The sequence below is a fragment of the Gopherus evgoodei genome, chromosome 1 (assembly GCF_007399415.2).
Source record: "Gopherus evgoodei ecotype Sinaloan lineage chromosome 1, rGopEvg1_v1.p, whole genome shotgun sequence".
In the NCBI taxonomy this organism is placed as follows: Eukaryota; Metazoa; Chordata; order Testudines; family Testudinidae; genus Gopherus; species Gopherus evgoodei.
In genome coordinates, this window is record NC_044322.1 from 23,749,203 (window position 1) to 23,763,249 (window position 14,047).

At 39.0% G+C, this 14,047-nt stretch overlaps 1 protein-coding gene across 4 annotated transcripts in view; it reads right to left on the reverse strand.

The window, feature by feature from the left end:
- The window catches only part of MRE11 (MRE11 homolog, double strand break repair nuclease), a 48,865-nt gene continuing 34,818 nt past the window's right edge, over positions 1 to 14,047 (reverse strand). For all 4 annotated transcript variants that reach the window (XM_030559720.1, XM_030559712.1, XM_030559729.1 and 1 more), the window contains exons 16-20: positions 13,805 to 13,888; positions 9,113 to 9,171; positions 7,027 to 7,094; positions 6,109 to 6,187; positions 1 to 1,765 (exon numbers count right to left, since the gene is read on the reverse strand). In XM_030559720.1, the coding sequence (XP_030415580.1) occupies positions 1,712 to 1,765; positions 6,109 to 6,187; positions 7,027 to 7,094; positions 9,113 to 9,171; positions 13,805 to 13,888 (344 nt within the window). In that variant the 3' untranslated portion in view covers positions 1 to 1,711. The remainder of the gene's footprint in view (positions 1,766 to 6,108; positions 6,188 to 7,026; positions 7,095 to 9,112; positions 9,172 to 13,804; positions 13,889 to 14,047) is intronic.

Here is a 14,047-nt window from a genome sequence, read left to right on the forward strand (position 1 = left end):
TTCAGTATAAAATTTTATTTAGCTAGCAACATATAAAAAAGAGCTATGATTTTACATTTAAATCCTTCAGATTCAATGCAAAATACACAGGGACATACAACTTACATCCATTGTTCACATAACATTATATGGGGGTTTTATGACAGGACCTGCATAAGGTAACTTTTCTTACTAGTGAGATTGATGGCAGTTTGGCATATTTTTGGCTTCTAGCACAAAACATAAATAGTCCCCCTTTACAGAGAAGCTTATAGAAGCAAGTCTATGCATAGCAAAAATAGCTGTTGGTGAAGAGGCAGAAGAAGAGTTAGGCCATTGCAAACATTGCCAGAATAAGCATGTTCTGATACCATAAGGGAACAGATTGCTTTCAAAACTACCAACAATTATTAAATACCTTGAGGGACAAGTCCTGGATCTGACAACTTCCACAGAGTTCTCAGAGCCTCTATGGCTCGTTTGGGTTCACAACAGCAAAAGTGAATGCAGACCCCAAGGTGGCCATGATAGGCCAGAACCATGGCCACACAGCTGCCAAACTCCATTTAGCTTCAGGAATAGTTCATGCTTCTGCACTTTCCCACCCAACTGTTGTATGTAGCATAGTGCTTCTTCAACATCCCAGAGGCAGTCAGTCAGTCAGGGAGACCAAATGGGCCACACAGCCCACCGAGAGGTCTTGCAGTTAAGCCCCAAACTGTCCTAGCTCTCAGGATGATCCTACTGAAGAATATAGCTGTGGTCTCTCAGCTGGCACCAAGCGTGGGGAAATCTTGACTTTTTAAAACAACAACTGCTGTAATTCCTATTTTGATTATGTTTTTCTGTTCTCACTTTGGAAACAAATCATTCAAGCATTACTGAATGCATTACTGAATTAGTGTTGTTTCAGTGGGAATACTGAAAACAGAAAAAAAAAACCCAATACCACGAAACATGTCATTTGCACAAATAAACAAACAGAGGCAGTGTCTCATCCATTACTGGCCCAATTCCATATTATTTATGTAGGTAAGACTCATGCCAACTTCTGAAAGTTTTACTTGCACAGTTGCAGGGTTCTATCCTAGAAGTCTCACTTGAGTGATAGAAATATGCAAACCAACTTAACCTAAAGCCATTTTCTAGAATTGCAGGCAAAATTTCTGTACATTTCTGTACACTTCTGTACATTTTTATAGAAGATAGTAACAGCAGACCCTTTCTGGGCATTAATAGTTTTAATATTGAAAGTTGCATCTTTGGGTCCTTGAATTTTTCTAATAACTATACCAAACTGCAGATAAATGCAATGTTCGTTAGGTCTGAAAAATATGTTAACTGTATCCATCCATGCATATTGCTTTAATTTATTCCTCTATAAAATTTAAAACCCAGTGAGAACTTTTATAGAAGGAAGAATTCTTTTATACACGTCCCCAGAGATTAAAAGAACCTTTTAGAAGTTTTACAGAAGGAAACATTTTCAAATTATCCTACGGAATATTTCTCAAAGTTTTTACTGGTATTTACATCTAGTAAACCAACATATACGTCAAGTTATATTGCATACACAGTACCACTGAGAGTTAATCTTTCACAAAAGAATTGAAACATTAAGGCAAAAAAGAGTTTAGAGTAAAACACTATCTAAAACCTTGCATATTGTTTTCTGATTCTGTCACAAGACCTGGGCATTTGTGCAGTGTGATTTTATATAATGAATCCAGAATCATCTGTGCTTTCTTCTGGAAGTAGCAGTGCTCTTGAAGGGATCAAATTCATCCTGCAATGTAAAAGTTCATTTTAAAAGCTTTCAAGGCATTTTGAATTAAAAAGGCAGAATTAATATGAGAGCTGGCTAAATCAGACAGCCTGCCGTCTTACTCCATATTTTCCACTCTGCCTGTTTCTGTTAGTTTCTTTCTTTTTGTTCTATTATTTTCAATATGAAGGAGGATATTATTTATTGATATAAACTGTAAATACGACATCATAAAGAGAGCAGTAATCAGGCTAGTTTTTAATCTGATTGCAATAGATATTCTGAGATTAGAATCAGTTATTTCCAAATATGCCCTCGTAAAACAGGAAAGACATCTCTCTCCTGCACTGTATATATTCCTGATATCCGTAAAAGAGAACATAGACACAATATATCTGCAGGGGCCAGGGAACAATTCTGTCCCCCTTATCATACAGCACTGCACAACTGTTTGTGTATCAGGAGCTGGAGGGAGGACAGGGTCTGAAGAAAAGAGACAAAAAGGGTGGTTAACATTTCCTCTGGATGTCAGATATTGGCCACTGCCAGCTAGGATACCAGACTCAATGAACCAACAATCCAATATGGTTTGTCAAATCCTATGTATCTCTATAAGTTAGATGTCCATAAAAGTAGTCTAATATGAATAAAACCTGATGTGACATTGAGAATGAAGCGTGAAGCACTATGACATCTGTTGATGAAAAGTGCTATATAGGATCCAGGTATTATTATTACCGGATTACAGGACTTGTCTTAGCAGGTAAGGGCAGGTAATATGAAGTTCATCTTTCAATTTTAAAACACACAAATTATTTTTTACCCTCTCTCATATATTTTTCATAATTTGTAACAGTAGTGCAGACAGAGAACTCTGTCCCATTCATTTCCAAACTGCAGACTATGGCAACTTTTTTAAATACAAAAGTAAAGTTTCTATTGCTTGGGTAAGTTGGAAACATCTCATTCATGCTGTAATTATGCTGGTTTTGATTCAGGAAAACACATGTATAAATGTTGTCCTGAATAGGGACAATTTCTGCAGCATTATTTTGAAATGCACACAAAGATGTACAATAATTTTAACAAACTAGAAAAATATTTTAGATCCACAGAATATCAAGAATTTGAAAAGCAAGTAATATGGTATCTGGAATTCGTTTTTACTATATTTGCATTTTGTTAGCTAAACGTCATTACACCGCATTCGCTTATTTACATTTCTTTTGTACTAAGCATCTTACAGTCAGAGAGCTCTGGAAAATACAACATAATCAGATGTTCATATACTACAGTAACGTGTAGCAGCATAAACCCATTAGACATACTGTAACAACAGAGAGTTAGTCCATCTTGTAGTACCACAAAGGAACAGCCATGTACTTGTAACATTGGACATGGACGGGGGACTAGGGGTGGTTGTGGTAGTTCAAACATTATCATGAAGGGCTGGGAACCCAAAAATACCCCCATTTTTTTCTTGTGCATAAGGACAAGAAGAGCAAATGTGACAACTTGTTTTCTTGCCCTTACTGAGTGAACTGCAACTATTAGTTTTATTGATTTTAATATACAATGCAGTACAGTGCTATTAGAGACAAGTGTAAAAAAATCCTTATAAATAAATATTAGTTAGAACAGAACAGTCATACTGGGTCAGACCAATGGTTCATCTAGACCAGTATCCTGCCTCCTGAAAGTGGCCAATGCAACATGCTTTGGAGGGAATGAAAAGAAAAGCTCAATTTTAAGTAACTTATCCCAATGTCCAGTCTCAGCTTCAGGCAGTTGGAGGTTTAAGTACACCTGGTGTATGGGGTGGCATCCCTGACCATCTTGGCTAACAGTCATTGATGGATCTATAGTCCATAAATGTGTATCATTCTTTCTTTAATACAATTATACTTTTGGCCTTCACAACATCCCATGGCAAAAAGAACGAGTTGATAGGTTGTGTGAAGAAGTATTTCCTTCTGCTTCTTTTAAATCTGTGGCCTATTAATTTCACTGGATAACCCATGGTTCTTGAGTTATGTGAAGGGGTAAATACTTCTTTATTCCCTTTCTTTACACCATTCATGATTTTATAAACTTCTTTCATATCCTCCCTTAGTCATCTCTCTTCTAAGCCGAATAGTTCAAGTCTTTTTCTCAAATGAAAGCTGTTCTACACCCTTCGTGATTTTTGTTGCCCTTCTCTGTACTTTTTCCAATTTTGAGATGGGGTAACCAGAACTGCACACAGAATTCAAAGTGCAGTTGTATCATGGATTTATATAGTGGCATTATGATACCCCTCTACCCCGTTATAACGCCACCTGATATAACACGAATTCGGATATAATGCTGTAAAGCAGCTTTCTGGGGAGGAAGGGGGCGCCGCGTGCTTCGGCGGATCAAATCAAGTTCCATATAATGCGGTTTCACCTATAACGCAGTAAGATTTTTTTGACTCCCAAGGACAGTGTTACATCGAGGTAGAGGTGTATTTTCTGTTATATTACTGTCCCTTTCCTAATGGTTCCTAATGTTCTGTAAGCTTTTTTGATTGCTCTTACACAGATGTTTTCAGACAACTATCCACAAGGACTCCAAGATTTCTTTCTTGAGTGGTAACAGCTCATTTAGATACCATCATTTTGTATATATAGTTGGGATTATTTTTTCCGATGTGCAGTACACTCTGCACTTAACACACTATTTTGTTGCCAAGCCACTCAGTTTCGTGAAATCCCTTTGTAACTCTTCACTGTCACTTTTGGACTTAACTATCTTGAGTAATTTTGCACTGTTTGTAAATTTTGGCCACCTCATCTTGGTGGTGGGCTGGGGGGAAGAGGGCAAACTATTAACCTCTCTACATTGTGAAGACTGACTATTTATTCCTAGTCTTTGTTTCCTATTCTTTAACCAGTTACTGATCTAGGAGAAGAGCAGCCATATTAACCCATGATTGCTTGCTTTGCTTAAGAGTCTTTGGTGAAGCACCTTGTCAAAAAGGCTTTCTGAAAGTCCAAATATACTATATTCACTGGATCAATCTTGGCCACATGCTTGTTGACACCCTCAAAGAATTCTAACATATTGGTGAGGCATGATTTCTCTTTACAAAAGCCACCCTGACTCTTTGCTGCCATATCATGTTTATCTATGTATCTAATAATTTTGTTCTTTACCACAGTCTCAACCAGTTTGCTAGTACTGAAGTAAGGTTGCAGAGGCAATCTTGGCAATAAGTAAGCCAGTAAGCCTTTTTTTTTTTTTAAATCAACATTACATCAGCTATTCTCCAGCCTTCTGACACAGAGGTTGATTTAAGTGATAGATTACATACCCTACACAGTAGGTGTGCAATTTCATATTTCATAGAATCGTAAGTGTAGGACGGGAAGGGACCTCAGTAGGTCATCTAGTCCAGTCCACTGCACTCAAGGTACAACTCAGTAATAACTAGACAATTCCTGACAGATGTTTATCTAACCTGTTCTTAAAAACCTCCAGTAATGGAGATTCCACAACCTCCCTAGGCAATTTGTTCCAGCATTTAACTACCTTGACAGTTAGGTACTGCAGTTTAAGCCTATTGCTTCTTGCCCTATCATCAGAGGATAAGGAGAACCAATTTTTCACCCTCTTCCTTGTAGTAACATTTTATGTATTTGAAAACTGTTATTGCGTTCCCTCTCAGTCCTCTCTTCTCCAGACTAAACAAATCCAATTTTTCCAATCTTCTCTCATAGGTCATGTTTTCTAGACCTCAAATCATTTTTGTTGCTCTCCTCTGCCTTTCTCCAATTTGTTCACATCTTTCCTGAAAGGAGGCACCCAGAACTGGACACAATACTCCAGCTGAGGCCTTATCAGTGTGGAGTAGAGTTGAAGAAGTACTTCATGTGTTTTGCTTACCACACTCCTACTGCTACATCCCAGAACTGTGTTTGATTTTTTTTGCAATAGTGTTATATTGTTTACTCATATTTAGCTTGTGATCCACTATAGCCCCCTAGAAACCTTTCTGCAGGATATGACTTTTATGAATTTTTAAAGGCTGCCTTTTTGCTTCTAACTATGTTTTTTTACTCTGCTGTTTAGCTGTGGTGATGTTTATTTCTGTTTTTTTCTGTATCTTTTTTTTTATTTGAGGCATATATGTAGTTTGAGCTCCATTATGTACCTTTAACTAGTTTCCATGCAGTTTGCAGGCATTTTATCCTTGTAACTTTCCTTTCAATTTCTGTTTAACTAGCTCCATCATTTGGGTCCCTCCTTTTTTGAAATTATGATATACCTTTAATCAGTTTAATATTTTGAAAAGTGATAATATGAAGTTGTGAGAATTATGACAAGAGAAGATCATACTGTACCTCATCTGATTCAAAGTCAACCCCTCTAGTTATTTGGCTTTGTGAGCTCCTTTTGCTGGATGTAGACGTGCTTGACAACCTTAAGGGGTACAACAGGAAAAACTTAATGATCACAGAGCATGGCACCAGAATCAGACATTCTAAGTTTTCTCTGTTTGGCCGGATCAAACCTAAATAAAAATATTGTTTGTAGATCCCATTATCCTATTAATCCAAGTCATGGAGTTCTCAGGTTGCTGCTAAGTGTATGCATTAGTTCTGAAAACATGTAACAAATGAGGTTTTATTGAAGGAATTCAGAAGTGATGTTCTTTACATGGCAATCAGTTGTCTGCTGGTTATTAGCAATGTTGGTTATATTTTTAGAAGAGAGACACTTCCAGGTGCATCCCTAAACAAAGTGACCAGATTTTCAAAAGTATTCAGCAACAGGAGCTACTGTGTACCAAGGCCTTTAAAAAAAGTCTGGCCAGATGCCTATATGTGAGCAAGGGTGGGGTGGCGTACGGTGGGGGAACTGAATACTTCTGAAAATCTGGCTAATAATTAATATACTGTAAAAGATGGTAAAACATACACATGATCTGTTCTCATCATGGCAACATGCACTTTCAAGTCCCTCAGCTGCATTTTCTCACACTAACTGTTGAATGTCTCAAGAAGAAAAAGAAGGTTGCGGGGGAACCTCACTCAACCACTATGAAATTCTCTTACATATAGAAGTTAATTTTTCTACTTAAAACAGTTGAGCAAATTATATATTAAATTTTGAATTTTTAAAAGTGAGTTTCAGCTATTGTAACTCTTTACTGACAATCAGAGGAAAATAGTGCTATGGCCCAACTCATGTATACCACTCCAGAGGGGCTTACAAACCCTCAAACGGCTCTCTGCCCTTTTTGAAATAACTGTACCAACCTTTGAGTAACTTTGGAAGCAGCAGTAAAAGAAACTTCTTCCACATCAGAGTCATCATCTATAATGTCCTGGAAAACACAATAATATTTTACAGAAGGTAGCACATTACGTACTCTTTTGGGATGTAACATGTAGTGACAGCTACAGTGCGCTAGTTTTTTCGCTTTTTGTTTAGTGTTTTCTGAAGTGTCTACACTTCAAACAATTTAACCTGGATAAAACAAAAAAAACCTCACAGGGACTACTCACATCCTTAATCGTAACCATGTGCTTAAGTGCTTTACTGGCTTGGATCGTATAGTCTACAAGGTGACTAGCAGACTGGGACTGAGAATCTCTCGAGGCTTACAACTGTTATCAAGGTGTCCAAATTACTGACCTGCACATTGACCCATTTTCTTTTCCTTTTCAAGTTCTCAAATCAGTTCAGCCACAACATTTGTCCTACTGGCCTTCCGTGAATCTCACACATTGGCTATTCATGGTGTAGTAAAGAAATATATTTGGGCCTTAATTAGTATATTTTGCCTTTATTTTGAAAAAGCCAGTTAATCAGAGCTGATCTACTCTACACAGGTCGACGTAGCTTTGTATATGTCTACCTTTAAGTTTGGCTCCTACCAACGTAAGTGCTCCATTACGCCAACTTAATACCACCTCCCCGAGTGGCATAGAGTCACAGTCGATGTACTTAGATCAATGCGTATAGACACTGCGTTATTTATGTCAACCAAATGTCCTGCAGCAGCTGTCCCACAATGCCCTACATTGACCACTCTGGTCACCATTGTGAACTCTGCTGTCCTGGAGTTATGGAGGCCAGAAGCCTTGCTTCCCCTTTGAAGCCCCATGAATTTTTGAAATTCCTCTTCCTGATTGCCTGGCGTGGCAAGCACACCTAGCAGCTCTCCATTCTTGAGTGCAGCTGCCCAGCTGACCATACAAGCTACATGCTACAGAGACACTCCTGCCTAAAGTGGACAGGAGACACTGGATCTCCTGGGCCTGTGGGGAGAAGAGGCTATGCAGACACAGCTACGAACCAGCCGCAGAAACCTTGGCATCTACGAGCAGATTGCTTGGGGGATGCAGAAAGGGTATGACAGGGACTAGCAGCAGTACTGCATGAAAGCCAAGGAGTTTCGGCAAGTGTACCAGAAGGTCAGGGAGACCAACAATAGATCTGCTGCGTTTACAAAAAGCTACATGCCATACCCAAGCATCCCCCCTCCTCCCAGCACTGTGGATACATCTGAGGAGCCAGAGTCATAAGCCCTGAGAGGCAACCAGGGGAATCCAGCTTTGCAGCCAACCAGGACCCGTTTTTGATTCCATCACAGTCCAGCCGGTCGAGCATGGGCAAGCCCAATGCAGGAGAAGCAAGGTCGGGTAAGTTAAAGTTAATTTTAAATTACAGGGATGCACCACAAAAGTAGCAGCATGCATCTTTTGACTTATCCTTAACTTACTTGAGCTAGAAGAGGTCATGGTACAACCAACAGAGGGTACAACAAACCCTTTAGAGTTTGGGAGAGAGGGCAGGGGAAGGGCACACAAAAGTTTATTTATGTACACCGGGGTGTCCTGTGAATCCTCCAGAGAGATCTCAATGACATTTTCACGGATGCACTCTCCAGTCCTCTTTCAAAAGATTTCTAGGGATGGCTGCCTTAATTCTTCTTCCACAGTAGGACACTTTCCCACACCACTCAGCAATAATTTCTGCAGGCTCCATTGGAGTACACAGGCTAGCAGCATACGGTCCCAGGCAGCTTCAGGATGCCTGCAGCAGCTGTGCTCTTTCTCCCTGTGCTACCCTCAGGAGTGAGACATCAGCTCAAATCACTACCACCTATGGGATATCTACCCATGGTGCACTGCATCGATACAAGCACTCCTGGTCAATACGTGCACCGCCGACACAAGGAGCCAAGTAAGCATGCACACAAGTGATGTACTAACTGCAGTGGCTGTATACCAATGTAACTTGAGACGACATAAGCTTGTAACGTAGACATGGCCTCAGGGTGCTATACACAAACACAGCAGTACTATAACTTTACACATATGCAAAATGGCTTCTCACCTCTGAGTAATTCTTAGCAGATGAATTCCGAGAGGGCTGTTGCCGGGCAGCTTTAAAGGCTAAAATAAAACAGATGAGAATATATCATATGGAAGGTACTTGAAATAACCACATTTCATTATCTGATCACATCATATCACACAAGGGTCTCACCTTCACATTTTGACTGAAATGTATTTTACTACAAAGTATAAATAAAAAGGCCTGGTACACAGACTTACTATAGTTTACTTTTTATGATTTCTCCCACAACATTCCAGACAAAATAGGAGTTGGGCCTTTCCCAAGTTAGTTAGTGGAGGCAAAATTGATAGTTTCCTATTCTAGCTGGGGAAAGTATAATCCTACTGGTTAGATAAAACATTCACAAATACAAACTAAATTAACGTTTAGTTCATGTAGCTTAATGTTAACATTACAATTTCAGAAGTCCAATTTTTCTGGATAATATATTTTTGCTTTATTTTAAGTCATGTTTTAGTAAATAAGAGTTTTATTCTAATTCTTGTAGCACAAGTCAACAAAACTGAAATAATCATTGTTTTCCCTCTGCCCCACCCAATGTGGTATCTGAGACAACAAGGTGCTCATGCGGAAAGCGCCTAGATAAAGAGATGCTGCAGTGTCTTCCTATATAGTACTTAGAATAGGCAAGACCTGCAGTACCTCTGATACTGTGATGTGTTAATTGCGAGAAAATGTTCATTTCTTAATGGTGCTTATTGTATGAGGTTTCTTTTCAGCAAAGAAGAGAAACATTTTTTCTATTTATCAAACAAATGCAAAACCTACCTCATAAAACAAATGACTTCTTCTTAGTCACTTTCACTGAACTGTGGTTAATTTGCCTTGCTACCTTTTACATTGGATATGATAAACCTGGCCTTGTTTAAACTGCAAATAGAAAACACAGCTGTGTTCTTTTACAGATATCTGCGAGCAGTGCCTCACTGGCACAGCAGTCAGGTTTTGAAGGGATTTGGCACTGCTACATGAATAATGCTTTGTTCTGAAAAACTTATTAGCCAAAGTGCATGCTTGGATTCCCAACTCATAGGCAGATTCATTTACAAATCAAGAAACAACTGTCTTTAAGTGCATCCATTAAAGTTTTAAATTCTCAAAAGTTGCCACAACTCAGCCTTTGAAACTGGATTTGAATACACTGGTTCCATCAAGAAAAGTCATTTGTGTTTCTGGACAACGCTTTGGCTCTGTGGCAAAAGCGAGTTTCTTAATTTCTGTGCAGTGTTGATAAGCTAAATCTCCAGTAAGGCCTGGTATTCCAGTGGCTCCCTGAAAGCTATTTGCCACAGTGAGATACACCAGAATTAAAATAGCCTGTACTTAAGTAATGCATGTCAGCAGGACATTTTATCATCAGCTGGTTCTCCTACTGTATTTCTAATTTAACAATTTAATTTGACCTCCTCAGAGCCAGACCTCTAGAGGTGTTCCAATTATCTAAAGTAAAAATCAGATGGTCATGAAAATGTCTTGTTACTAAAAGTTAGAGTTTTCTATCACTGTCGTACAGTTACTTCAAGAGAGATTATATTTTCAGCACTTATTCTGGTGAGGCGCCAAATGAGCATTAATTCACTAATTAAAGGTCCACATTAAAATCACAATAGAAAAAATACATTTAAAATAGTTTTATAAATATGAAAAGCATTTTGTAGGTTTGCACAGATCACTTCAAGTCTGCGAAGAATTAAAATTTTCCATTTTTGACATGACCAACTTCGAAAATCAGTCATATGTTTTACTCAAGAGCATGTATAATTTTCACAAGAAATTTAGATGTTTATTAGAAGATTTTCAGCTTGCACTGCCTGCCAATGAAAAGTAGTCTAGTATGTCTGCAAAATAGGAGTTTTTAAAAAATATTTCCTAAAAACATTGAGTAATTTAGTCTAAAACTAAACATGCACAAGTTGTGACAGTGATTCAGAAGAAACATAGGCCTTGATCCTACAGTGTGATGCATTCATGCAAGACCATGATAATGGAGAGCCCCACTGACTTCGTTAGGACTCCGCGTAGATATTAGGACCCAGCCCTATGGACCAGCTGGCAGGATTGGGGGCACAGCTGTTATTAAATATAATGCAATACAATATTGAAGACTGTGCGTATTCTAAAGGATTTCATAAAAAACCCCGCTTATAGATTATCAGGGTTCGAAGAGACCTCAAGAGATCATCTAGTCCAAACCCCTGGTAAAAGCAGGACCAATCCCCAAATGGCCCTCTCAAGGATTGAACTCACAAACCTAGGTTTAGCAGGCCAAAGCTCAAACCACTGAGCTCAATGGAGATCCATAGTAATTTCAAATAAAACAAATAGGTTCACTTTGTGCTAAGCTAATGCTATAAAATGCAGTTCATTTCTGAATGATGCTCAAACAACGAAACGAGCCTTTATTTGGGCAGTGATGCAGATGAGATATAAAGGTTACTTGGATATTTTAATGAATTATCAGCCACTTCTTTTCACAGCTAATCTTCAAATATCATTGAATTAAACATTCTTGAATTAAGAGAGACTTTGAAAGTGGGAATTTTGGAGACTCCAGTGGTTCATTTGCATTCGTGTGCACAAAGGTAATTAACAGGTCAGAACGTCTGGTATTAATTTTTCTGTCCCACATGATATACTCCAACTGAATACTTATAACAGGGATAGGCAACCTATGGCACACGTGCCGAAAGCAGCACGCAAGCTGATTTTCAGTGGCACTCACACTGCCCAGGTCTTAGCCACCGGTCCAAGGGCCTCTGCATTTTAATTTAATTTTAAATGAAGCTTCTTAAACATTTTTAAAACCTTATTTACATTACATACAACAATAGTTTAGATATATATTACAGACTTATAGAAAGAGACCTTCCAAAAACATTAAAATGTATTACTGGCACGCGAAACCTCAAATTAGAGTGAATAAATGAAGACTCAGCACAGCACTTCTGAAAGGTTGCTGACCCCTGACTTATAATCAAGTGAGCCCAAGAGGGGCAGTATAAATGAAAATGGAAAATAATGTTTTTAATAATATATGTAAAAAAAAATCCAATATAAATCCAATATACTTCCAAAATGCCGAGGTTGTGCAACAAGCTTTATAAGGACAGGTGCTAATATACACCAGACCCTCGCTAGAACGCGCATCTATATAACACCAATTCACATATAACGCAGTCTCAGTCACGGATCCCAAATCTAATTACTTTAATTGCACTTCATTTTAACGCGGTCCCTGCTGTAACAGGGTCCCTGCGTTAACGTGGTACCACTCATGGATCCCAAATCCCACATATAGTGAGGGTCCAGTGTATTTTAAAAGATGATTTTAAAAACTAACATCTGCATAAAGAAGCCAGACAGTCTGCAATTTTAAATTGATCTTTTTATAGGAACCCAAACTTTTTAATGATGAGATTTTGAAGATTACTAACCCAGTGTAATAATTTCAGAGATCCCGAGACAGGATTTTTTTAAAACTGCAATTGAAAAATGTATTTTATAGCACTTAATTTCTAAGTGTCCCAGTGATGATCTGAATGACACTGGGTAAATCTAAGTTTAATATTTTCTTAATCGAGTCACTCCAGATTTATACTGATGTAACAGAGAGCAGGATCTGGCTCAAGGTCTCTAAACATACCATTTTATCTGTCATGAGCTCTACAAAAAATTCTTATGGTGCAAAAGTTGTTGCCCAGTGTTAGTGCTTAACTGTGTTACTTATTTGCACTTACTGGTACTAGTGGCAATTGTATTTCTGGATTCCAAAATTACGTGTGTTATGCTCACTCTTAGTCTTTTGTTTCACTCACTATGAGCTGAATAAACACCTCTCACCCCACGCCAGCCTTGTCCCCTTCTCTAAGAGAAGGCTTCATCACAAATCCAGAACTAGCCACTTAGTTTGGGCCACACAATTTGTGAGGCTTCAACAAAGACACTCTTCTGGATGCATTTTGCATCTGAAGGGGGAAGTTCTTGAAACAACCTGAACTCATGAGCTGTTAAAGTAGAGAGAGGTAGACCAATTAACCCCATTAATCAATCCTCTTAAAATGATAGGTAAGAGATGCGGTAGGAAAAGAAGTCAGCTGGACTAAACCTCGCTAACAGTTTACCTCCCTACTTAACAACAGCCAAACGAAGCTCCAAGTGATGGTTGAATTTTATCTACTGGAAATAAAGGTTGCATCATAAACTTCTTAACTGCATTATGGCATCATTCTGCAAACCCAACCCAAACCCATTCAATGCTCTACATCAGTGCTTCTCAAAGCTGGTCCGCCGCTTGTTTAGGGAAAGCCCCTGGCGGCCTGGGCCGGTTTGTTTACCTGCCGCATCTGTGGGTTCAGCTGATCGCGGCTCCCACTGGCCACAGTTCACCACTCCAGGCCAATGGGGGCAGGAGGAAGTGGTGGCCAGCACACCCCTCGGCCCGCATCGCTTCCCGCAGCCCCCATTGGCCTGGAGCAGCAAACTGCAGCCAGTAGGAGCCATGATCGGCTGAACCTGCAGATGCAGCAGGTAAACAAATCGGCCTGGACCACCAGAGGCTTTCCCTGAACAAGCGGCGGCCCGACTTTGAGAAACACTGCTCTACATCATTCTGCAAAGTGACAGCAATTTTAGAGGGCATGTGAAAACAACACACTATTCTGAACATACCATCTATGATGTTCATATTCTTGGTAGGAGTAGACACAGGCTTGTAATTTCTACTGCTATTAGACTGTTCTTGGGTAGTGTTTCCTGTAGGGACAATACACACACACAAAAAATCAATATTTAGCTCTCTTTGCATTTTTTCTGTTAATTATGAAATTCTAAAAAACGAGCATCAAAAGATCCACAACTAAGGGTATGTCTACACTGTAGCCAAGAAACTGCTTCCCAGATCAGGAAGACAGA